This window comes from Oncorhynchus clarkii, unplaced genomic scaffold (assembly GCF_045791955.1).
Source record: "Oncorhynchus clarkii lewisi isolate Uvic-CL-2024 unplaced genomic scaffold, UVic_Ocla_1.0 unplaced_contig_4607_pilon_pilon, whole genome shotgun sequence".
Taxonomy (NCBI): domain Eukaryota; kingdom Metazoa; phylum Chordata; class Actinopteri; order Salmoniformes; family Salmonidae; genus Oncorhynchus; species Oncorhynchus clarkii.
In genome coordinates, this window is record NW_027259316.1 from 7,501 (window position 1) to 32,900 (window position 25,400).

Genomic DNA, 25,400 nt, shown 5'->3' on the forward strand with positions numbered 1-25,400 from the left:
GGGGGAGGGGAGGAGGGGATGGGGATGGAGAGGGAAGGGGTTGAGGGTGTTGGGAGGACACACAGACACACAATGCATGCACACCTACAAGCGTACACTCACACACACACACACACACACACACACACAACACACACACACACACACACACAAACCCTCAGCTGGTTGTGTATCTGTCTCCAGGTGATCACCCTGGAAGGCTGGGTAGAGATCATGTACTATGTAATGGATGCTCACTCCTTCTACAACTTCATCTACTTCATCTTCCTCATCATCGTAAGTACACTACACACACCAACCATCAGTTTGTAACTGGGCTTCCACCACAAAACAATGCCCTGTTAGGTTTGCAAAATTCTGGAGACAGGAAGCAGGAAATCAGGAATCGTGTAACCAGGATTCCAGGCTAACCTATAGGAAATGTGGTTACCAGAATGTGGCAACACTACACCCTATGTGTTAAGAGATTGATTGAGATAGTTTGCTTTGCTTTTATTCATTCGCACAACTGGCCTTCAGTGTATATGGGCAAAGGTCCTCCAACTGAAACATGAGGAGGTAGTGTGATACACTCCTTCCACTCTGCCTTTGTAAGTGATTCCTCTTTCCCTCCGAGGGCTCATCTCCTGGCCCTCATAATGCTCCCATGGGGCTCGTTTCTGACTGACTGATTTCAGTGTTAATAGACTTGTAAAATCAGACCGTAAGATACACGGTTTCCAGAATCAATGGCCGGGTAGACAGTAAAGTGAATTTATCTGAGGCTTAATCTCTGTAATGGATGTGAGAGCAAAGAGGGGGCTGAAAGTTTGGCCCCGCCTCCTGTTCCTTCTTACTTTATTGGCGGCCATGTTTTTGAAGAAACACTGTTGAATACACCTGAAGATGGAGAAACACTGGTGAATACGCCTGAAGATGGAGAAAACACTGGTGAATACGCCTGAAGATGGAGAAACACTGGTGAATACGCCTGAAGATGGAGAAACACTGGTGAATACGCCTGAAGATGGAGAAACACTGGTGAATACGCCTGAAGATGGAGAAACACTGGTGAATACGCCTGAAGATGGAGAAACACTGGTGAATACGCCTGAAGATGGAAAAACACTGGTGAATACGCCTGAAGATGGAGAAACACTGGTGAATACGCCTGAAGATGGAGAAACACTGGTGAATACGCCTGAAGATGGAGAAACACTGGTGAATACGCCTGAAGATGGAGAAACACTGGTGAATACGCCTGAAGATGGAGAAACACTGGTGAATACGCCTGAAGATGGAGAAACACTGGTGAATACGCCTGAAGATGGAGAAACACTGGTGAATACGCCTGAAGATGGAGAAACACTGGTGAATACGCCTGAAGATGGAGAAACACTGGTGAATACGCCTGAAGATGGAGAAACACTGGTGAATACGCCTGAAGATGGAGAAACACTGGTGAATACGCCTGAAGATGGAGAAACACTGGTGAATACGCCTGAAGATGGAGAAACACTGGTGAATACGCCTGAAGATGGAGAAACACTGGTGAATACGCCTGAAGATGGAGAAACACTGGTGAATACGCCTGAAGATGGAGAAACACTGGTGAATACGCCTGAAGATGGAGAAACACTGGTGAATACGCCTGAAGATGGAGAAACACTGGTGAATACGCCTGAAGATGGAGAAACACTGGTGAATACGCCTGAAGATGGAGAAACACTGGTGAATACGCCTGAAGATGGAGAAACACTGGTGAATACGCCTGAAGATGGAGAAACACTGGTGAATACGCCTGAAGATGGAGAAACACTGGTGAATACGCCTGAAGATGGAGAAACACTGGTGAATACGCCTGAAGATGGAGAAACACTGGTGAATACGCCTGAAGATGGAGAAACACTGGTGAATATGCCTGAAGATGGAGAAACACTGGTGAATACGCCTGAAGATGGAGAAACACAGGTCCGTTTTAGAATATCAGGTGGAGGGAGATTAGGGAGAGAGAAGGGAGAAGAGGGAGGAGGAGGGAGAGAGATGAGGTGGAGGAGGGAGAGAGGAGGAGGATAGATGAGGAGAAGGAGGTGGGGTGGAGGGAGAGAGAGGGAGAAGGAGGGAGAAGAGGGAGGAGGAGGCAGAGGAGGGAGAGAGATGGGGAGAAGGAGGGAAAGAGATGGGGAGGAGGAGGGAGAGAGAAAGAGGAAGAGGAGGGAGAGAGATGGGGAGGAAGAGGGGAGAGACGGAGAGGAGGAGAGAGAAATGGGGGAGGAGGAGGAGATACAGTATAAAGAGAGGGAATGAAGGAAAGAGAGGGTTGAATGAGTGATATGAAGAAAGAGTTTGAGAGACAAATGTAGAGAGAGAAGGAGTGATGAGGATATAAGATAAAACAGAAAGAGGAGTATGAAAAGAGAGGAGTGAGAGAGGAAGAAAGGGATATGAAAGAGAAGTGTGCAAATATAGAGGAATATTGAAAAGAGAGAGGTGAGAAGAGAGGGATGAAAGGCAGAGGAGATAAGATAAGAGGAGAAGAGAAGAGAGGGTGTCCAGCCTGCATACTTCAGAGAGAAACAGGTTGAGATGTCTCTGTCTCTGCAGGCGTCAGGTTGCTCTGTGGCACCCGGCGGCCATTTTAATCCACGCCTCGCGGCGTGCCGTCTGACTAGCGATAGGTCTGTAGCTGTTTGGGTCACAGCGAGTGACCGAATTAGCATTAGCATTTAATTAGGAACGATCAGAGTGGTGGGCTCCCGTCGCGAGTGTGTGACACATATGCAGTGCACACACACGTCTACCCACACACACACACACATACTTGTGATGCGGATTCTAACAGAGAGGCATGCTGTCCCCAAGATGATGCCATGTCATCATGTGTTCATATCCCAGCATGCATTGCCAGACGGCCCTCTGAGGACTCAGAGGAAGTGACTGCTGTGAATTATGGGTAATTATTTGAAGGAAAGGAGACGAGATCATATACGGTGTTCACATTCTCAAATAAGCTTAAGAGGGAAACATAATTGAGGGAAACAGCAATAATATACAGTTAGACTAGGGGCTCCCGAGTGGCACAGCGACCTAAGGCACTGCATCTCAGTGCTAGAGGTGTCACTACACACCCTGCTATGAGTCCAGGCTGTATCACAACCGGCTGTGATTGGGAGTCCCATAGGGCGTTGCACATTTCGCCCAGCATCGTCATGGGTTAGGCTTTGGCCAGGGTAGGCCGTCATTGTAAATAACCATTTTTTTCTTAACTGACTTGCCAAGTGAAATTGAAAATAGACTGTTATTGGTTAGCTTTTTGAGAGGACAGCCATAAACCTGTTGCGCTCATGCTCTTATCTTTACGACCACAGAGCAGCTCCTCTCCAGACCCTCCCCTCTAACAACACATTCACATTATTACCATGCAGAGACTCCTCAATGTCATCCCCACCAACAGGAGCAGGGGATCTTTTCTAGTCTCTTGAGTTTGTGTTCAATTCAATCAAACCAGCAATGCAGTAGCTCGTTTTGAATGGTTAAATAAAATCATGGAATGGTTCGGGTTTCTGTAAAACTTACTACTGCAAAGAGGTAGACAAAGAGGTAGACTCCTTTCACAGGTACAGTTGAAGTCGGAAGTTTACATACACTTAGGTGGGAGTCATTAGAACTCGTTTTTCAACCACTCCACAAATTTCTTGTTAACAAACTATAGTTTTGGCAAGTCTGTTAGGACATCTACTTTGTGCATGATACGAGTCATTTTTCCAAAAATTGTTTACAGACAGATTATTTCACTTAAAATTCATTGTACCACAATTCCAGTGGGTCAGAAGTTTACATACACTAAATTGACCGTGCCTTTAAACAGCTTGGAAAATTCCAGAAAATTATGTCATGGCTTTAGAAGCTTCTGATAGGCTAATGGACATCATTTGAGTCAATTGGAGGTGTACCTGTGGATGTATTTCAAGGCCTACCTTCAAACTCAGTGCCTCGTTGCTTGACATCATAGGAAAATCAAAAGAAATCAGCCAAGACCTAAGAAAAAATTGTAGACCTCCACAAGTCTGGTTCAATCTTGGTAGAATTTTCCAAACGCCTGAAGGTACCACATTTGTACAAACAATAGTACACAAGTATAAACACACTATGACCACACAGCTGTCATACCACTCAGGAAGGAGACGCGTTTTGTCTTCTAGAGATGAACTTACTTTGGTGCAAAAAGTGCAAATCAATCCCAGAACAATAGTAAAGGTCCTTGTAAAGAATCTGGAGGAAACCGGTACAAAAGTATCTATATCCACTGTTAAACGAGTCCTATATCGACATAACCTGAAAGGCCGCTCAGCAAGGAAAAAGCCACTGCTCCAAAACCGCCATAAAAAGCCAGACTACAGTTTGCAACTGTACATGGGGACAAGGATCATACTTTTTGGAGAAATGTCCTCTGGTCTGTTGAAACAAAAATAGAAATGTTTGGCCATAATGACCATCGTTATGTTTGGAGGAAAACGGGGGACGCTTGCAAGCCTTAGAACACCATCCCCACCGTGAAGCACAGGGGTGGCAGCATCACATTGTGGGTGTGATTTGCTGCAGGAGGGACTGGTGCACAAAATAGATGGCATCATGAGGGTGGAAAATTGTGTGGATATATATATTTTATTTTTTTTATTTTTTTATTTCACCTTTATTTAACCAGGTAGGCTAGTTGAGAACAAGTTCTCATTTGCAACTGCGACCTGGCCAAGAATAAAGCATAGCAGTGTGAACAGACAACACGGAGTTACACATGGAGTAAAAAATTAACAAGTCAGTAACACAGTAGAAAAAAAGGGGAGTCTATATACATTGTGTGCAAAAGGCATGAGGAGGTAGGTAAAAATGGGTGGGCTATTTACCGATAGACTATGTACAGCTGCAGCGATCGGTTAGCTGCTCAGATAGCAGATGTTTGAAGTTGGTGAGGGAGATAAAAGTCTCCAACTTCAGGTATTTTTGCAATTCGTTCCAGTCACAGGCAGCAGAGAACTGGAACGAAAGGCGGCCAAATGAGGTGTTGGCTTTAGGGATGATCAGTGAGATACACCTGCTGGAGCGCGTGCTACGGATGGGTGTTGCCATCGTGACCAGTGAACTGAGATAAGGCGGAGCTTTACCTAGTATGGACTTGTAGATGACCTGGAGCCAGTGGGTCTGGCGACGAATATGTAGCGAGGGCCAGCCGACTAGAGCATACAAGTCGCAGTGGTGGGTGGTGTAAGGTGCTTTTGTGACAAAACAAATGGCACTGCGATAAACTGCATCCAGTTTGCTGAGTAGAGTGTTGGAAGCAATTTTGTAGATGACATCGCCGAAGTCGAGGATCGGTAGGATAGTCAGTTTTACTAGGGTAAGTTTGGCGGCGTGAGTGAAGGAGGCTTTGTTGCGGAATAGAAAGCCGACTCTTGATTTGATTTTCGATTGGAGATGTTTGATATGAGTCTGGAAGGAGAGTTTACAGTCTAGCCAGACACCTAGGTACTTATAGATGTCCACATATTCAAGGTCGGAACCATCCAGGGTGGTGATGCTGGTCAGGCGTGCGGGTGCAGGCAGCGAACGGTTGAAAAGCATGCATTTGGTTTTACTAGCATTTAAGAGCAGTTGGAGGCCACGGAAGGAGTGTTGTATGGCATTGAAGCTCGTTTGGAGGTTAGATAGATGTTGAAGCAACATCTCAAGACATCAGTCAGGAAGTTAAAGCTCTGTCGCAAATGTGTCTTCCAAATGGACAATGACCCCAAGCATACTTCCAAAGTTGTGGCAAAATGGCTTAAGGACAACAAAGTCAAGGTATTGGAGTGGCCATCACAAAGCCCTGACCTCAATCCTATAGAAGATTTGTGGGCAGAACTGAAAACGTGTGTGCGAGGAAGGAGGCCTACAAACCTGACTCAGTTACACCAGCGCTGTCAGGAGGAATGGGCCAACATTCACCCAACTTATTGTGTGAAGCTTGTGGAAGGCTACCCGGAACATTTTACCCAAGTTAAACAATTTAAAGGAAATGCTACCAAATACTAATTGAGAGTAAGTAAACTTCTGACCCACTGGGAATGTGATGAAAGAAATAAAAGCTGAAATAAATAATTATCTCTACTATTATTCTGACATTTCACATTCGTACAATAAAGTGGTGATCCTAACTGACATAAGACAGGGAACTTTTACTAGGATTAAATGTCAGGAAATGTATTTGTATAAATGTATTTGGTTAAGGTGTATGTAAACTTCCGACTTCAACTGTATATGCTTCCTGTTGATCAGAATAAGAAGTGTCTGTGTGTGTGGGCAGGAGTTTCGAAACACAATACGTAAACAAATATATTGTGAGTTGGATTGAATGCCAGTATCACTGTACTGTTAAATAGGCCTGATCATACTAAGATGATTGCGTCATGGTGCTGTGTGAATACATAAGCGTTCACTTGGTTGGCAAGTCTGAAACAGAGGCTGGCATTGGCCGTGCATATTCTGATTGTCAGCGTCCTTCGTGACCTGGAGACAGGCGTCGAATCACAGCATATTTACGTCTGTCTGGGGATAATGCAGCAACTCGATTGCTTTAACCTGTGTGGGCGTGTCAGAACTTTTTCTGTATCTTCCTGCCAAGTTCTCATCTTCCTTTATCAGCTCCAATCGCAGTCATGTTAACCTGTTGCTCGGCAACTGACTGGTGACTGCCAGTTTTTCCCATAGTCACAGATCTAGGATCAGCTTACTCTCCCAAAAGCTTTAATGTAAGTTTAGGGACCAAGAAGTACAACTGACCATAGGTCACTGTCTAGGAACAATGTATCCCTACTGTTGAGTGGCCCTTTATCCCTGTGTGAAGACTCCGTAGGCACGGTGGGAGCTGACCCTGTGGGGTACTGTGTGTTGTTCTTAGTTAGAGCCATCCAGATCTTGATTCTAATGATGAAGGAATGATTGTCTAATGTGTTAGAGATATTCTGCTTGTCATTTGTTAGTATAATGTGTTACTCCTAATGAAGTACCTCAAGATATGTCTGGAGGCCTGGGGTCCCCCTGATTTGTTATTCACTAATCTCAAAGCCACCTTGGTTCTTTTCTTATTTTCTCCATCTCTCCAGCAGTCTCTCTCTCGCTCTCGTTCTCTCTCTCGCTCTCGCTCTCTCTCTCTCTCTCTCTCTCTCTCTCTCTCTCTCTCTCTCTCTCTGTCTGTCTCTCAATTCAATTCAAAGGGCTTTACTAGCATGGAAAACATATCTTTACATTGCCAAAGCAAATGAAATAGATAATAAACAAAACAAAAATGAACACTAAACATTACACTTACAAAAGTTCCAAAAGAATAGAGACATTTCAAATGTCATATTACGTATATATACAGTGTTGTAATGATATACAAATAGTTAAAGTACAAAAGGGAAAATAAAAACATCAATATGGGTTGTATTTACAATGGTGTTTGTTCTTCACTGGTTGCCCTTTTCTTGTGGCAACAGGTCACAAATCTTGCTGCTGTGATGTCACACTGTGGTATTTTACCCAGTAGGTATGTGAGTTTATCAAAATTGGATTTGTTTGTGAATTCTTTGTGGGTCTGTGTAATCTGAGGGAAATATGTGTATCTAATATGGTCATACATTTGGCAGGATGTTACTAAGTGCAACTCAGTTTCTACCTCATTTTGTGGGCAGTGTGCACATAGCCTTTCTTTTGAGAGCCAGGTCTGTCTACTCTCTCTCTTTGTTTCTCTCTCTACCTCTCACTCTCCCTCTTTCTCTCTCTCTCTTTCTTCCTCTCTTTCTCCCCCCTCTCTCTTTCTTTCTCCCCCTCTCTTTCTCCCCCTCTCTCTCTCTTTCTCCCCCTCTCTTTCTCCCCCCTCTCTCTACTTCCCTCTATATTAAAGGCTGGTATTAAGTGGAGATATAAATCAAAGGTGGTCAGATGATCCTATCAGTGAGCTCTACTGTAATGAACTTACAGACTCTGAAGTTTCACCGCCAGTCTTACTGCAGTCAAACAGATAGTTGACATTCTACTGTACTTCTAGGAAGGCCAGGATACGTTGGCATTGATTTTGTCTGCTGCCTGTTTCAAGTTGATGTGTCAGTGAAAGAAAGATAAGAGATGCATTGAATTACATGAAACCTTAAAGCTGAGTGACACCAAGAATGGGAGGGTCTCATTCTGTTTGTGTGTGGTGTGTGTGTGGTGTGTGTGTGTGTGTGTGTGTATGTGTGCGCGCGCGCGCACGTGTGCCTGCATGTGATTAGTGATTCTGATCAGCAGGCTACTTTGATCCTAATCAACAGGAAGTCCAATTTCACTGATTCACATTATTACTGCATTATGCACGCACACGCACACACACACACACCTGTCTGGAGGTGAATCAAAGGCCCCACACACCTGCAGACCAGCCCTGAACTAGGATCACAGATGGAGCCTTCCCCTCCCCTTCTCTCTACATATCTCTGTCCTCTCTACTCCCTTCTCCTCTTCTCTCTACATATCTCTGTCCTCTCTACTCCCTTCTCCTCTTCTCTCTACATATCTCTGTCCTCTCTACTCCCTTCTCCTCTTCTCTCTACATATCTCTGTCCTCTCTACTCCATTCTCCCCTTCTCTCTACATATCTCTGTCCTCTCTACTCCCTTCTCCTCTTCTCTCTACATATCTCTGTCCTCTCTACTCCCTTCTCCTCTTCTCTCTACATATCTCTGTCCTCTCTACTCCCTTCTCCTCTTCTCTATACATATCTCTGTCCTATTTTCTCCTGTCCTTCCTTCCCTCTTCTCTCCCTCTTCTCGTCTCTCTCCTCTCTCTCTCTTCTACAGTCTGCTGTGAAGATTTAGAGACTGCCTGGCACACGGCTTTGCTCACTCTCCTCTCCTCTCTTATCTCCTCTCCTCCCTTCCTATCTTCCCTCTCCTCTCCTCTCCTCTCCTCTCCTCTCCTCTCCTCTCCTCTCCTCTCCTCTCCTCTCCTCTCCTCTCCTCTCCTCTCCTCTCCTCTCCTCTCCTCTCCTCTCTATCTTTAAAGAGGCTTAGTGCTGTGTTTAATAGCTACACGTTGCTGCCACATCCGTCACACAGCTCCACACACTCTGAGCCTGATCCACCTCTGGGAGAAGTGTGTGATGTGCATGTATGCTCTTTTGCCTGTGTGCATGCATGCATTAGTGTGGGTGAGTGTACAGATGCGCTATCTTAATTGGACTCTGTTTCTCACAGCAGGAAAATAATCCTGAAGCAACAGGAAATGTGAATTATTATGTGTATTATAATTAATGGACATTTCTTGTAGGCCAGATCAAGTCTGTGGAAATTACAAACGTTGAATACAATACCATTTGCATGTGAATAGAGCAGATGTGTGTGATGTTTGGAAGGCAACAGAGCTGTGTATAGCTACCCCTGTGGGGTTTTTCTGGGTGGAGTTAGTGGGTTGTCTATCTCTCCTGTTGATCTGATCAGGAGAGTGAAGCTGTGCAGCAGAACCTAACAACTCAATACACCCCTTCCTGCCCCGCAGTCTACCTGTCAGATAACACTTCATCACCCCACAGGGTCAGCCAAGGGCCAGGTGAACTCCTGGGAGTTCATTCTGTGCAATCGTTCACTTCCCTTGCATGTATTTAGAGGAAATGGACTGGTGTAAGTATTATGGTTTCACCAATCCAAAGCTTATGAGGGGCAAGTTGAGGAGAAGGATAGAGAATGCAGTGGTTCTCTCTTTTCTGACTCTCACACAGAGAGAGAGTGTGTGTGTATTAACCTCTCTGGGATATGTGGGACGGTAGCGTCCCACCTCGCCAACTGCCAGTGAAATTGCAGGGCGCCAAATTCAAAACAACAGAAATCCCATAATTAAAATTCCTCAAACATACAAGTATTTTACACCATTTTAAAGATAAACTTGTTGTAAATCCAGCCACATTGTCCGATTTCAAAAAGGCTTTACGAAGGAAGCACACCAAACGATTATGTTAGGTCAGTACCTAGTCACAGAAAAACACAGCCATTTTTCCAGCCAAAGAGAGGAGTCACAAAAAGCAGAAATAGAGATTAAATTAATCACTAACCTTTGATGATCTTCATCAGATGACACTCATAGGACTTCATGTTACACATTACATGTATGTTTTGTTCGATAAAGTTCATATTTATATCCAAAAATCTCAGTTTACATTGGCGCGTTACGTTCAGTAATGTTTTGCTTCCAAAACATCCGGTGATTTTGCAGAGAGCCACATGAATTTACAGAAATACTCATCATAAATGTTGATGAAAATACAAGTGTTATGCATGGAACTTTAGATAAACTTCTCCTTAATGCAACCGCTGTGTCAGATTTAAAAAAAAGCTTTACCGAAAAAGCACACCATGCAATAATCTGAGTACAGCACTCAGACAACAAAACAAGCCATACAGATATCCGCCATGTTGTGGAGTCAACAGAAGTCAGAAATAGCATTATAAATATTGACTTACCATTGATGATTTTCATCAGAATGCACTCCCAGGAATCCCAGTTCCACAATAAATGTTTGATTTATTCAATAAAGTCCATTTATGTCCAAATACCTCCTTTTTGTTTAGTACACAATCCAAACTCACGAGGCGCAGGCAAGTCCAGGCGAAAGTTCAGACGAAAAGTCATATTACAGTTCGTAGAAACATGTCAAACGAAGTATAGAATCAATCTTTAGGATGTTTTTATCATAAATCTTCAATAATGTTTGTCGTGGAATAATCAGAATTTGTTGGTAACATATGTAAGATGTTTCATATTCATCATATGTTTGTAAGTTACTTCTCATCAAGAATATTATTTTTGTATAGTACTGTGGCAGGGTTGCAGTTATCTGTTCTATTTCAAGACTAAGTTGCATGGGCCGCAGAGAGGGGAGAGGTCAAAGTATCATCATGTGTAAACATATCTCTTGGCTCCACAATGTCTGTGTGCCAGTCAGTGTGTCTCTGTGATCTTGTCAAGATAGGATTGGTTGTATTTAGAGTTGGTTGTATCTAAATGACAATTTGATATATGCCTGTTGATATGGAGGGTTGGTTTATGGTTCTGGGGTTTGAGTATGGAGACAAAGCTGAACGATGAATTATGCCGATGCTGTCTTATCCTGTGTGTGTCTTTGCTATAAAGGACCTCATTTGAAATGTGGAAGGGGCTCTCAGAGAATTCATTTATAGACACTGAATTGCCTGAGAGTCACAGGATTGTGATAGAGCTGATATAATTAAAGATGGACTTTGATAACTAACTCTGACTTGTGTTGTGGTTTGCTCCCATGATTTGGTAAATAGAGGACATTTCCACGACGTGTTTCAACCGGAGAATTCCTTTGTCTGTAGAAATGCAATGGAATGCAGGTTGCTAACACGTGAGCGCGCGTGATCAGCTCATGTCACTCTGTCAGACCCCTGACTCATTCAGCTCTCATTCCCCCCTCCTTCACAGTAGAATCCTCAAACAAGGTTCTAAAGACTGTTGATATCTAGTGGAAGCCTTGGGAAGTGCAATATGACCCCATAGACCCTGTATATTCGATAGGCAATGACTTGAAAAACTACAAATCTCAGATTTTCCACTTCCTGGTTGGATTTTTTCTCAGGTTTTTGCCTGCCATATGAGTTCTGTTATACTCACAGACATCATTCAAACAGTTTTAGAAACTTCAGAGTGTTTTCTATCCAAATCTACTAATAATATGCATATCTTAGCTTCTGGGCCTGAGTAGCAGGCAGTTTACTCTGGGCACCTTATTCATCCAAGCTACTCAATACTGCCCCCCCAGTCCCAAATAAGTTATTAACAGAGAGAGAGAGAGAGTATTAACAGAGAGAGAGTATTAACAGAGAGAGAGTATTAACAGAGAGCGAGAGAGTATTAACAGAGAGAGAGAGTATTAACAGAGAGAGTATTAACTTCTTGCGTCGAGCAATCCCGTATCCGGGAGCGTAATCATAGCCTCAAGCTCATTAGCATAACGCAACGTTAACTATTCATGAAAATCGCAAATGAAATGAAATAAATATATTGGCTCACAAGCTTAGCCTTTTGTTAACAACACTGTCATCTCAGATTTTCAAAATATGCTTTTCAACCATAGCTACACAAGCATTTGTGTAAGAGTATTGATAGCTAGCATAGCATTAAGCCTAGCATTCAGCAGGCAACATTTTCACAAAAACAAGAAAAGCATTCAAATAAAATAATTTACCTTTGAAGAACTTCGGATGTTTTCAATGAGGAGACTCTCAGTTAGATAGCAAATGTTCAGTTTTTCCAAAAATATTATTTGTGTAGGAGAAATCGCTCCGTTTTGTTCATCACGTTTGGCTAAGAAAAAAAAACGAAAATTCAGTCATTACAACGGCAAACTTTTTCCAAATTAACTCCATAATATCGACAGAAACATGGTAAACGTTGTTTAGAATCAATCCTCAAGATGTTTTTCACATATCTGTTCGATGATAAGTCAGTTGGGTTTCTCCTCTGAAGCAAATGGAAAAATGCACGCAGCTGGAGATTACGCAATAATTGCAACGGAGGACACCAAGCGAGCACCTGGTAAATGTGGTTTCTTATGGTCAATCTTCCAATGATATGCCTACAAATACGTCACAATGCTGCAGACACCTTGGGGAAACGACAGAAAGTGTAGGCTCATTCCTTGCGCATTCACAGCCATATAAGGAGACATTGGAACACAGCGCCTTCAAAATCTGGGGCATTTCCTGTTTGAAATTTCATCTTGGTTTCGCCTGTAGCATCAGTTCTGTGGCACTCACAGATAATATCTTTGCAGTTTTGGAAACGTCAGAGTGTTTTCTTTCCAAAGCTGTCAATTATATGCATAGTCGAGCATCTTTTCGTGACAAAATATCTTGTTTAAAACGGAAACGTTTTTTTATCCAAAAATTAAAAGAGCGCCCCCTATATCGAAGAAGTTAACAGAGAGAGAGAGAGATAGAGAGAGAGAGTAATAACGGAGCGAGAGTATTAACACAGAGAGAGTAGTAACACCGAGAGAGTAGTAACAGATAAAGAGAGAGAGAGAGAGCGCGAGAGAGAATTACCACAGAGAGAGAGAGAGAGAGAGAGAGAGTATTAACAGAGAGAGAGTATTATCAGAGGGATAGGGGGAGAGTATTATCAGAGAGATATAGTATTAACAGAGAGAGAGAGAGCGAGAGAGAATTACCACAGAGAGAGAGATAGAGAGAAAGAGAGTATTAACAGAGAGAGAGAGAGAGTATTAACAGAGAGAGAGATAGTATTAACAGAGAGTATTATATACAGGGTATTATAAACAGAGTGTATTATATACGGAGAGTATTATAAACAGAGATAATTATAAACAGAGAGTATTATAAACAGAGAGAGGGTATTATAAACAGATAGTATTATAAACAGAGTATTATAAACAGTATTATAAACATAGTATTATAAACAGAGAGTATTATAAACATTGAGTATTATAAACAGAGTTATGAACAGAATATTATAAACAGAGAGCAGTATTAACAGAGTATTATAAACAGGGTATTTTAAACAGAGATTATTAACAGAGTATTATAAACATAGTATTATAAACAGAGTATTATAAACAGAGTATTATAAACAGAGTATTATAAACAGAGAATATTATAAACGGAGTATTATCAACATAATATTATAAATGGAGAGTATTATAAACAGAGATCATTATAAACAGGGTATTATTAACAGATCATTATAAACAGAGAGTATTATAAACATTGAGTATTATAAACAGAGTTATGAACAGAATATTATAAACAGAGAGCAGTATTAACAGAGTATTATAAACAGGGTATTTTAAACAGAGATTATTAACAGAGTATTATAAACATAGTATTATAAACAGAGTATTGTAAACAGAGTATTATAAACAGAGTATTATAAACATAGTATTATAAACAGAGTATTATTAACAGAGCATTATAAACAGGGTATTAAAAACTGAGAGTATTATAAACAGAGTATTATCAACATAGTATTATAAACGGAGAGTATTATAAACGGAGAGTATTATAAACAGAGTATTATTAACAGATCATTATAAACAGAGAGTATTATTAACAGAGTATTATAAACAGAGATTATTATAAACAGAGAGTATTATTAACATAGTATTAAATACGTATAGTATTATACACAGAGTATTATGAACCGCATATTATAAACAGAGCGTATTATACACCGAGCGTATTATAAATTGAGAGTATTATAAACTGAGAGTATTATAAACAGAGTATTATCAACATAGTATTATAAACGGAGAGTATTATAAACAGAGATCATTATAAACAGAGTATTATTAACAGATCATTATAAACAGAGAGTATTATTAACAGAGTATTATAAACAGAGATTATTATAAACAGAGAGTATTATTAACATAGTATTAAATACGTATAGTATTATACACAGAGTATTATGAACCGCGTATTATAAACAGAGCGTATTATACACCGAGCGTATTATAAATTGAGAGTATTATAAACTGAGAGTATTATAAACAGAGTATTATCAACATAGTATTATAAACGGAGAGTATTATAAACAGAGATCATTATAAACAGAGTATTATTAACAGATCATTATAAACAGAGAGTATTATGAACCGAGTATTATCAACAGAGTATTATAAACAGAGCGTATTATACACCGAGCGTATTATAAATTGAGAGTATTATAAACTGAGAGTATTATAAACTGAGAATATTATAAACAGAGTGAGACATTGTGTCTACTTGCATTGGGTATCATCTTTTATTTATTTTTTCTGTCTCTCCTGATAACACTCTGTTAGAAACTACAGCCTCCCTAGACCTTTAGAATGAGTGCTAACATCACACTAGCGTCGCTAAGGGGGAAACAGCACACAAACAGCACACTTTATTAGCATCAATGCTATCTTGAGAGGAAAAACCAGCAACAGTGTATACTGTATGTTCGGGTGGGTAGAAGGTGGTCGACCAATACTGAAGGAGCCATACTGTTTACATCTAACTCCCAAGTGATGAGACCAGAGGCAGATCTTGATTCTAATGATGAAAGAATGATTGTCTAATGTGTTATAGATATTCTGCTTGTCATTTGTTAGTATAATGTGTTACTCCTCTGGCCATCACTAAAATAAAGTCCTGCTCTATGTATTTGCCCTCCTACTCTCTTCCACCTCCTCTTTGGCTCTGGCCTCTCTACTCTCCATCTATTATCATCCTCCTCTTTCCCTCAGTCTGCAGTAGAAGTAAACCTAATGAAGTACCTCAAGATATGTCTGGAGGCCTGGGGTCCCCCTGATTGTTATTCACTAATCTCAAAGCCAAAAAGTGAATCTTGCGCGCGCTGACCAGCAGCAACTCCATTATAGACGCCCAGTGGTCTTCCACTGTATGTATCTGTCTGTGTTTCTGGTTGGCCTTCAGCACTCACTACAGTAACTCTGTGTTTGTAACTCACCTCTGACTATCCACCACTTCACAGATTGGCTCGTTCTTCATGATCAACCTATGTCTGGTGGTCATCGCCACCCAGTTCAGTGAGACCAAGCAGCGCGAGCACCAGCTGATGCAGGAGCAGCGGGCCCAGTGCCTGTCCTCCTCTACCCTGGCCAGCCTGCATGAACCGGGGGACTGCTACGAAGAGCTCTTCCAGCTGGTCTGCCACATGCTGCGCAAGGCCCGCAGGAGGTCTGTAGCCCTGTATAACCAACTGAGAGGAAGGCCTCTGCCACCACCGCCCACTAGAGGGAGAGGAAGAGGAGGAGGAAGAGGAGGAGGGGAAGGAGGAGGGAGTGCGAACGGAGGGGAAAGGCATCACCTGAGGCAGCCACGCCGTAAGTGGGAGGCAGTGGGTGGGAGGACGAGAGAAAGGGTTTTTGTTAAATGTCTAAACCTGAACTTTAACATGATATTAGCCTCTTTCACATTGTTTCGTGCGAGCCAGTGCGATGAGTCTTGTTTAATCTCTCGACTTTCAAACCTCTTTGACGCTAGCAAACGCTGGCTTACATGGATATAGTGCGACAATGTGAAAGTGTCTATTGATGCTGTTAATGACATGCTGATTCTTTCTCACACTCCCTCTCCATCTTTCATTAGAATCTCCGTGTCCTCACCAAAGCAAGCTGGACCCAGTCCACAGCTCCCAACCCCTGGGCAACTCCATCGCCCTGGCCGTCCCTCAAAACACAGAGGACTGCCCTCAGTGCGCTGCGGCACTGTCACTCAGGGAGGGGGCGGGAGCTGTGGGCTGCTCGGCCAATGGGGAGGAGGAGGAGGGGGCTGTGGAGGAGACGGACAGGGAGGAGAACCACTTGGAGGAGAAAGCGGAAGAAGGGGAGGGAGTTAAGAAGAAGAGGAAGAGGAGGTCGTGTTTTGGACACTGTAAGGACATGTGGGATGAGATGAGGAAGAAACTTTGGGGCATCGTGGAGAGCAAATACTTCAATAGAGGAATCATGATCGCTATTCTCATCAATACTATCAGCATGGGGATAGAACATCACAACCAGGTGAATATACTATTCTCATCAATACTATCAGCATGAACATCACAACCAGGTGAATATACTATTCTAATCAATACTATCAGCATGAACATCACAACCAGGTGAATATACTATTCTAATCAATACTATCAGCATGAACATCACAACCAGGTGAATATACTATTCTCATCAATACTATTAGCATTGAAAACCACAAAAGGTGAACTATAACACAGTCAGGGAGTACAGCACATATACACAATGTGCACAACAACAGTATTGCTCTTCAGTCCCCAAAGCTAACCCAATGACTTTAGCTTAGTGGGCTAACAAGGTCGAGATTTGTCCAATGGATGACTCACAAGTAGTACAAGTCACTAGAAGTCAGATATCAGTGACGAACATGGAGCACTATCAATATGGGAATTTATTGTTCCATTATACACTCACCACAACGATATCAGTAGAAAACAGCAGGGTAGGTACACCTCAACCTGCTTTTGGTGCTGTCTGGCTGGCTGGCTGGCTGACTGACTGACTTCTCTCCTGAGAGAGACAGAGGAAGAGAGGAAGGGAGGGAGCTGCCTGTGTGGAAGGGGTGTGGTAGCTTCATGCCAAAATACACCCACCCTGGCTGTTACATAACCATTCCTACCTCCCTCAACCCCTCTTTCTCTATCTCTCTCTCGCTCCCTCCCTCCTGTCTCACACCCCTCCTTTCCCTGCCTCTTTTAGTCTCCCTCCTCCCCTGTCTCTGTCCATCCCTCCCTCTCCCTTCTCCATTCTGTCTCCCTCCATCTCTCTCTCTCTCCCTCCCTCCCTCTGTCTTCATCTCTCATCCACCCCCTCACTCCTTGACGACATGCAGAGGAGTCGGTTCTCTCATTTCTGAAGACTCTAAAAATAACAGAGGGATGTGCGGAGAGAAGGAGAGGAGGACAGGAACTCACTGAGAGAGAAGAGGGAGCAGACTCCTGTTACACAGCATTTTCAGCTCTATTCCTGTATGAATTTACACGCACGCACGCACACACCACACACACACCACACACACCAACAGCATTACACACACCACACAGACACACCATACACACACACACACACACACACACACACACACACACACACACACACACACACACACACACACACACACACACACACACACACACACACACACACCAAAAGCATTACACATACCACACAGACACACCACACACACCACACCACACACACACACACACACACACACACACACACACACACACACACACACACACACACACACACACACACACACACACACACACACACACACACACACACACACACACCCACCACACACTCCAACAGCATTACACAATGGTCTCTCTTGGCAGAGGCAGAGGCAGAGGCGGTGTGTGTTCTGCAGTAGATTTGTAAGAGTTGTTCCTGGGGGTTGTGTTCTAGAACTGAAAGTGTATGTGTTTCCCTCTTTGGTAACAGGGCTTACTGAAACTTCATTTGATCAATCCCCTGAGGGAAGGATTACATGACATGTGTTAAGAGCATACAGTGAGGATATGACCTTCACTAGATGTCCTTCGGATTAGTTACTTGTAGTCTTCATTCAGAGTTTCTGTGTATGTGTGTGTGTGTGTGTGTGTGTGTTTGTGTGTGTGTGTTGTGTGTGACTACATCTCTGACTCATCAGCATTCATCTTTCACATCAATGGTAGCATGACTGAGAGGCTCCCCTATTAGCATGTATATACAGCATGTGTGTGTGTGGGGGGGGGGGGGCTTACGCATTTATATTCAGTAAACATCCAAAGATAAAAACAAGAGAACTACAAAGAGAGATGGATGGAGAAAAGAGAGGGAGAGAGAGGGAGAGAGAGGGATGGAGAAAAGAGAGGGAGAGAGAGGGATGTGCAGGCAGGGAGGTGCAGGTATCTGTGAGGGAGGAAATTAAAGACAGGAAGGAGAGATGAAAGGGTAAACATGTGAGAGGAGAGGGAGGGAGGGAGGGAGGGAGGGAGGGAGGGAGGGAGGGAGGGAGGGAGGGAGGGAGGGAGGGAGGGAGGGAGGGAGGGAGGGAGGGAGGGAGGGAGGGAGGGGGTGATAGGAGGGAGAGGAACATGGAGGGAGATAGAAGGAAGAGGAACGTGGAGGGAGATAGAAGGTGATAAGAGGAAGACGAACATGGGGGGAGATAGAAGGTGATAGGAGGAAGACGAACATGGAGGGAGATAGAAGGTGATAGGAGGAAGACGAACATGGGGGGAGATAGGTGATAGGAGGAAGACGAACATGGAGGGAGATAGGTGATAGGAGGAAGACGAACATGGAGGGAGATAGAAGGTGATAGGAGGAAGACGAACATGGAGGGAGATAGAAGGTGATAGGAGGAAGACGGACGTGGAGGGAGATAGGTGATAGGAGGAAGACGAACATGGAGGGAGATAGGTGATAGGAGGAAGACGAACATGGAGGGAGATAGAAGGTGATAGGAGGAAGACGAACATGGAGGGAGATAGAAGGTGATAGGAGGAAGACGAACATGGGGGGAGATAGAAGGTGATAGGAGGAAGAAGAACATGGAGGGAGATAGAAGGTGATAGGAGGAAGAGGAACATGGAGGGAGATAGAAGGTGATAGGAGGAAGAGGAACATGGAGGGAGATAGAAGGTGATAGGAGGAAGACGAACATGGAGGGAGATAGAAGGTGATAGGAGGAAGAAGAACATGGAGGGAGATAGAAGGTGATAGGAGGAAGACGAACATGGAGGGAGATAGAAGGTGATAGGAGGAAGAGGAACATGGAGGGAGATAGGTGATAGGAGGAAGACGAACATGGAGTGAGATAGGTGATAGGAGGAAGACGAACATGGAGGGAGATAGAAGGTGATAGGAGGAAGACGAACATGGAGGGAGATCGAAGGTGATAGGAGGAAGACGAACATGGAGGGAGATAGAATGTGATAGGAGGAAGACGAACATGGAGGGAGATAGATGGTGATAGGATGGAGAGGAACATGGAGGGAGATAGATGGTGATAGGATGGAGAGGAACATGGAGGGAGATAGGTGATAGGAGGAAGAGGAACGTGGAGGGAGATAGAAGGTGATAGGAGGGAGATGAATATGGAGGGAGATGGAAGGTGTTAGGATGGAGAGGAACATGGAGGGTGATAGAAGGTGATAGGAGGAAGAGGAACGTGGAGGGAGATAGAAGGTGATAGGAGGAAGAGGAACATGGAGGGAGATAGAAGGTGATTGGAGGAAGAGGAACATGGAGGGAGATAGAAGGTGATCGGAGGAAGAGGAACATGGAGGGAGATAGAAGGTGATAGGAGGAAGGCGATCAAGGAGGGAGATAGAAGGTGATAGGAGGAAGACGAACATGGAGGGAGATAGAAGGTGATAGGAGGAAGACGGACATGAAGGGAGATAGAAGGTGATAGGAGGAAGAGGAACATGGAGGGAGATAGAAGGTGATAGGAGGAAGACGAACATGGAGGGAGATAGAAGGTGATAGGATGGAGAGGAACATGGAGGGAGATAGGAGTGAGAGGAACATGGAGGGAGATAGAAGGTGATAGGAGGAAGAGGAACATGGAGGGAGATAGAAGGTGATAGGAGGAAGACGAACATGGAGGGAGATAGGTGATAGGAGGAAGACGAACATGGAGGGAGATAGAAGGTGATAGGAGGAAGACGAACATGGAGGGAGATAGAAGGTGATAGGAGGAAGACGAACATGGAGGGAGATAGAAGGTGATAGGAGGAAGAGGAACATGGAGGGAGATAGAAGGTGATAGGAGGAAGACGAACATGGAGGGAGATAGAAGGTGATAGGAAAAAGAGGAACATGGAGGGAGATAGGAGTGAGAGGAACATGGAGGGAGATAGAAGGTGATAGGAGGAAGAGGCACATGGAGGGAGATAGAAGGTGATAGGAGGAAGACGAACATGGAGGGAGATAGGTGATAGGAGGAAGACGAACATGGAGGGAGATAGAAGGTGATAGGAGGAAGACGAACATGGAGGGAGATAGAAGGTGATAGGAGGAAGACGAACATGGAGGGAGATAGAATGTGATTGGAGGAAGACGAACATGGAGGGAGATAGATGGTGATAGGATGGAGAGGAACATGGAGGGAGATAGAAGGTGATAGGAGGAAGACGAACATGGAGGGAGATAGAAGGTGATAGGAGGAAGAGGAACATGGAGGGAGATAGAAGGTGATAGGAGGAAGACGAACATGGAGGGAGATAGAAGGTGATAGGAAAAAGAGGAACATGGAGGGAGATAGGAGTGAGAGGAACATGGAGGGAGATAGAAGGTGATAGGAGGAAGAGGAACATGGAGGGAGATAGAAGGTGATAGGAGGAAGACGAACATGGAGGGAGATAGGTGATAGGAGAAAGACGAACATGGAGGGAGATAGAAGGTGATAGGAGGAAGACGAACATTGAGGGAGATAGAAGGTGATAGGAGGAAGACGAACATGGAGGGAGATAGAATGTGATAGGAGGAAGACGAACATGGAGGGAGATAGATGGTGATAGGATGGAGAGGAACATGGAGGGAGATAGATGGTGATAGGATTGAGAGGAACATGGAGGGAGATAGGTGATAGGAGGAAGAGGAACGTGGAGGGAGATAGAAGGTGATAGGAGGGAGATGAATATGGAGGGAGATGGAAGGTGTTAGGATGGAGAGGAACATGGAGGGAGATGGAAGGTGTTAGGATGGAGAGGAACATGGAGGGTGATAGAAGGTGATAGGAGGAAGAGGAACGTGGAGGGAGATAGAAGGTGATAGGAGGGAGATGAATATGGAGGGAGATAGAAGGTGATGAAAGGAAGAGGAACGTGGAGGGAGATAGAAGGTGATTGGAGGAAGAGGAACATGGAGGGAGATAGAAGGTGATCGGAGGAAGAGGAACATGGAGGGAGATAGAAGGTGATAGGAGGAAGACGAACATGGAGGGAGATAGAAGGTGATAGGAGGAAGGCGATCAAGGAGGGAGATAGAAGGTGATAGGAGGAAGACGAACATGGAGGGAGATAGAAGGTGATAGGAGGAAGACGAACATGGAGGGAGATAGGTGATAAGAGGAAGACGAACATGGAGGGAGATAGAAGGTGATAGGAGGAAGACGAACATGGAGGGAGATAGGTGATAGGAGGAAGACGAACATGGAGGGAGATAGAAGGTGATTGTAGGAAGATGAACATGGAGGGAGATAGAAGGTGATAGGAGGAAGACGAACATGGAGGGAGATAGAAGGTGATAGGAGGAAGACGAACATGGGGGGAGATAGAAGGTGATAGGAGGAAGACGAACATGGGGGGAGATAGAAGGTGATAGGAGGGAGAGGAACATGGAGGGAGATAGAAGGTGATAGGAGGAAGACGGACATGAAGGGAGATAGAAGGTGATAGGAGGAAGAGGAACATGGAAGGAGATAGAAGGTGATAGGAGGAAGACGAACATGGAGGGAGATAGAAGGTGATTGTAAAAAGAGGAACATGGAGGGAGATAGGAGTGAGAGGAACATGGAGGAAGATAGGTGATAGGAGGAAGACGAACATGGAGGGAGATAGAAGGTGATAGGAGGAAGACGAACATGGAGAGAGATAGAAGGTGATAGGAGGAAGACGAAGATGGAGGGAGATAGAAGGTGATAGGAGGAAGACGAAGATGGAGGGAGATAGAATGTGAGAAACATATCAAATCGAAGAGATGTTTTTTTATTGACCCATCCCCTCTTCAGGGGCAAAATCAACTTTGTTTTATATTTACATATAAATTGTACTCACATTTCATATACAGTATATGCTACTTTTATACACAGTAATTACACAACAAAAACATTATTATCATACATGAAATAGGTTGAATATTTGCGTAATGAAAACTCCCTTCAGCCCAGCATCCCACATAGTTCTTGCCTTAATTTCTCTCATGAATGATTTGATTTCTCTAAAGAGAAACGGCCCGTTGATCTCACAAAAAAGAAATACATGGGATTCAAGTAATTGAACCTACGTTGGCCAATTAGTTATTTAATAACTCCAAAGATAAGGACATCTGGGTTAATCAGTCAGCACTAGATCTCATCCCCTCCTCTCTTCATCCCCTCATCTCCTCCACCATGCCTGCCAGTGGAGGAGGGGGGCTCTGTTCTTCTCCTCTTGTTTTCTTCTTTAACTGAACTGATCCATGGAGAGATATTGATCATAGGGAGATGGGAGTGTCTGGTATTGAGACAAAGAGTGAGAGGGAGATGGAGGGAGAGAGAGATGGAGAGAGAGAGAGAGAGAGATGGAGAGAGGTGGAGGGAGAGAGAGATGGAGGGAGAGAGATGGAGGGAGAGAGATGGAGGGAGAGAGATGGAGAGAGAGAGATGTAGAGAGAGAGATGGAGGGAGAGAGAGATGGAGAGAGAGAGATGGAGGGAGAGAGAGATGGAGAGAGAGAGAGAGAGAGAGAGTGAGAGATGGAGAGAGAGAGATGGAGAGAGAGAGAGATGGAGGGAGAGAGAGATGGAGAGAGAGAGAGATGGAGAGAGAGAGATGGAGAGAGAGAGAGATGGAGGGAGAGAGAGATGGAGGGAGAGAGATGGAGAGAGGGAAGAGAGAAACAGGATTTAGAGGAGAAGAAAGAGTGTCTTGGCTAGCCTTTATGTCTTCTGTCTTTGATACAAATTGCACTGGTGATCACAGATACAATCTGATCAATATCATGTGTGTGTGTGTGTGTGTGTGTGTGTGTGTGTGTGTGTGTGTGTGTGTGTGTGTGTGTGTGTCTGTTCATGCACTAGTCGCTCTTCGAACCAAGCACAATCTTCCGGACAGAAAATGGCTGCACCCTCCCTCCCCCTCGGTCTCTCTGAAAACAATAACATGACATTTTAGGCCAGTTTCATATTGTCTCTTTTCTCACTTTCATTGGTTAAAGCTACGGCGCCACTGAGCTGGATCTAGCTCACTATATCAAGTTGTGTAGCTTGTTGTGTTGTGTTGCAGTCTATGTGACAGGTTTGTACAGGTGTCTCAGTACTGAAGCTGTGTTGGTTGTCTGCAGTTTCATATTATTCAATTGTTGAAGGCAGCATTATAATACCAAAATAACCTACCATATCTTGCTGTCTTCATTCCTCCATCTCTTTAAACGTGTTTCTCTCTCTGCGTTCTGTTTCTTTTGAATCTTGTCTCCCCCATCCAGCCGGAGGAGCTGACTAACGTGTTGGAGATCAGTAACATTGTGTTCACCAGTATGTTCACCCTGGAAATGATCCTCAAGCTGACCGCCTTTGGCTTCTTCGCCTACCTGAGGAACCCCTACAACATCTTCGACGGCATCATCGTCATCATCAGGTCGGGGGGCCTTCCCAACACGACCACAGAATGTTACCAGAACGTTACAGGAATGATGTTACAGTTACCATGTCAGAATGTCACAGCTTTGGGATGTCCGTTGGAATGTTAGAATGATGGATAATGTATTGGGCTTTGGGTTGGCATTGGAAGATTCTGACAGCTGAATGTTCCCGATGGTTTCAGTTGGGATCAGAGGGGAAATTATGAAACCTTGTTGTCTGGATTTGTGTCTTCTATTTTCTTCTCTTCCTTTCTCTGCCTGTCTCACTCATCTTTTCTCTCCTCCCCTCTCCCCTCTCCCCTTTCTCCTCACTCATCACTCCTATCTCCTCTCTCCTGTCTCCTCACTCCTCACTCCTCTCTCCTGTCTCCTCTCTCCTCACTCCTCACTCATCTTTTCTCCTCTCTCCTCTCCCCTCTCCCTTTTCTCCTCACTCCTCTCTCCTGTCTCCTCTCTCCTCACTCCTCTCTCCTCTCTCCTCTCTCCTCTCTCCTCTCCCCTCTCTCCTCTCTCCTCACTCCTCACTCCTCACTCCTCTCCTCTCTCCTCTCTCCTCACTCTTGTCTCCTCACTCCTCACTCCTCTTTCCTCTCTCCTGTCTCCTCTCTCCTCACTCCTCACTCCTTTCTCCCACTCCTCTCTCCTCTCTCCTCTCTCCTCTCTCCTCACTCCTCACTCCTCTCTCCGGTCTCCTCTCTCCTCTGTCCTCACTCTTCTCTCCTCTCTCCTGTCTCCTCTCTCCTGTCTCCTCTCTCCTCTCTCCTGTCTCCTCACTCCTCTCTACTGTCTCCTCTCTCCACACTCCTGTCTCCTCACACCTCACTCCTCTCTCCAAACTACAATCTCCTCACTCCTCACTCCTCTCTCATCTCTCCTCTCTCCTCTCTCCTCTCATCTCTCCTCACATCTCTCCTCTCTCCTTTCTCCTCTCATCTCTCCTCACTCCTCACTTCTCTCTCCTCCCCTGTTCTCTCTTTCTGCATCCATCTGTTTCATCCCTCCATCCATCTCTCCCTCTCCTCTCCAGTGTGTGTGAGATCATAGGTCAGTCTGATGGAGGTCTGTCTGTCCTGAGGACCTTCAGACTGTTGAGGGTGATCAAGCTGGTGCGCTTCATGCCAGCGCTACGCAGACAGCTGGTGGTGCTGATGAAGACCATGGACAACGTGGCCACCTTCTGCATGCTCCTCATGCTTTTCATATTCATCTTCAGGTATAGGCATGTGTGTGTCTGTCCCCTCTCTCTGTCTGTCCCCTCCCCCTGTCTGTCTCCTCTCTCTGTCTGTCCCCTCTCCCTGTCTGTCCCCTCCCCCTGTCTGTCTCCTCTCTATGTCTGTCCCCTCCCCCTGTCTGTCTCCTCTCTCTGTCTGTCCCCTCCCCCTGTCTGTCTCCTCTCTCTGTCTGTCCCCTCCCACTGTCTGTCTCCTCACTCTGTCTTCTCCTCTCTCTGTCTGTCTCCTCCCCCTGTCTGTCTCCTCTCTCTGTCAGTCTCC

At 44.4% G+C, this 25,400-nt stretch overlaps 1 protein-coding gene across 1 annotated transcript in view; it reads left to right on the top strand.

The window, feature by feature from the left end:
• LOC139399958 (voltage-dependent T-type calcium channel subunit alpha-1I-like) overlaps positions 1 to 25,120 on the top strand; it is a gene marked incomplete at both ends in the record, with an annotated part of 30,206 nt that extends 5,086 nt beyond the window's left edge. Inside the window, 5 exons of the mRNA XM_071145094.1 lie at positions 184 to 276; positions 15,529 to 15,734; positions 16,168 to 16,558; positions 23,752 to 23,903; positions 24,935 to 25,120. Of these exons, the coding sequence (XP_071001195.1) occupies positions 184 to 276; positions 15,529 to 15,734; positions 16,168 to 16,558; positions 23,752 to 23,903; positions 24,935 to 25,120 (1,028 nt within the window). The remainder of the gene's footprint in view (positions 1 to 183; positions 277 to 15,528; positions 15,735 to 16,167; positions 16,559 to 23,751; positions 23,904 to 24,934) is intronic.
• Positions 25,121 to 25,400: the final 280 nt, after the last annotated feature.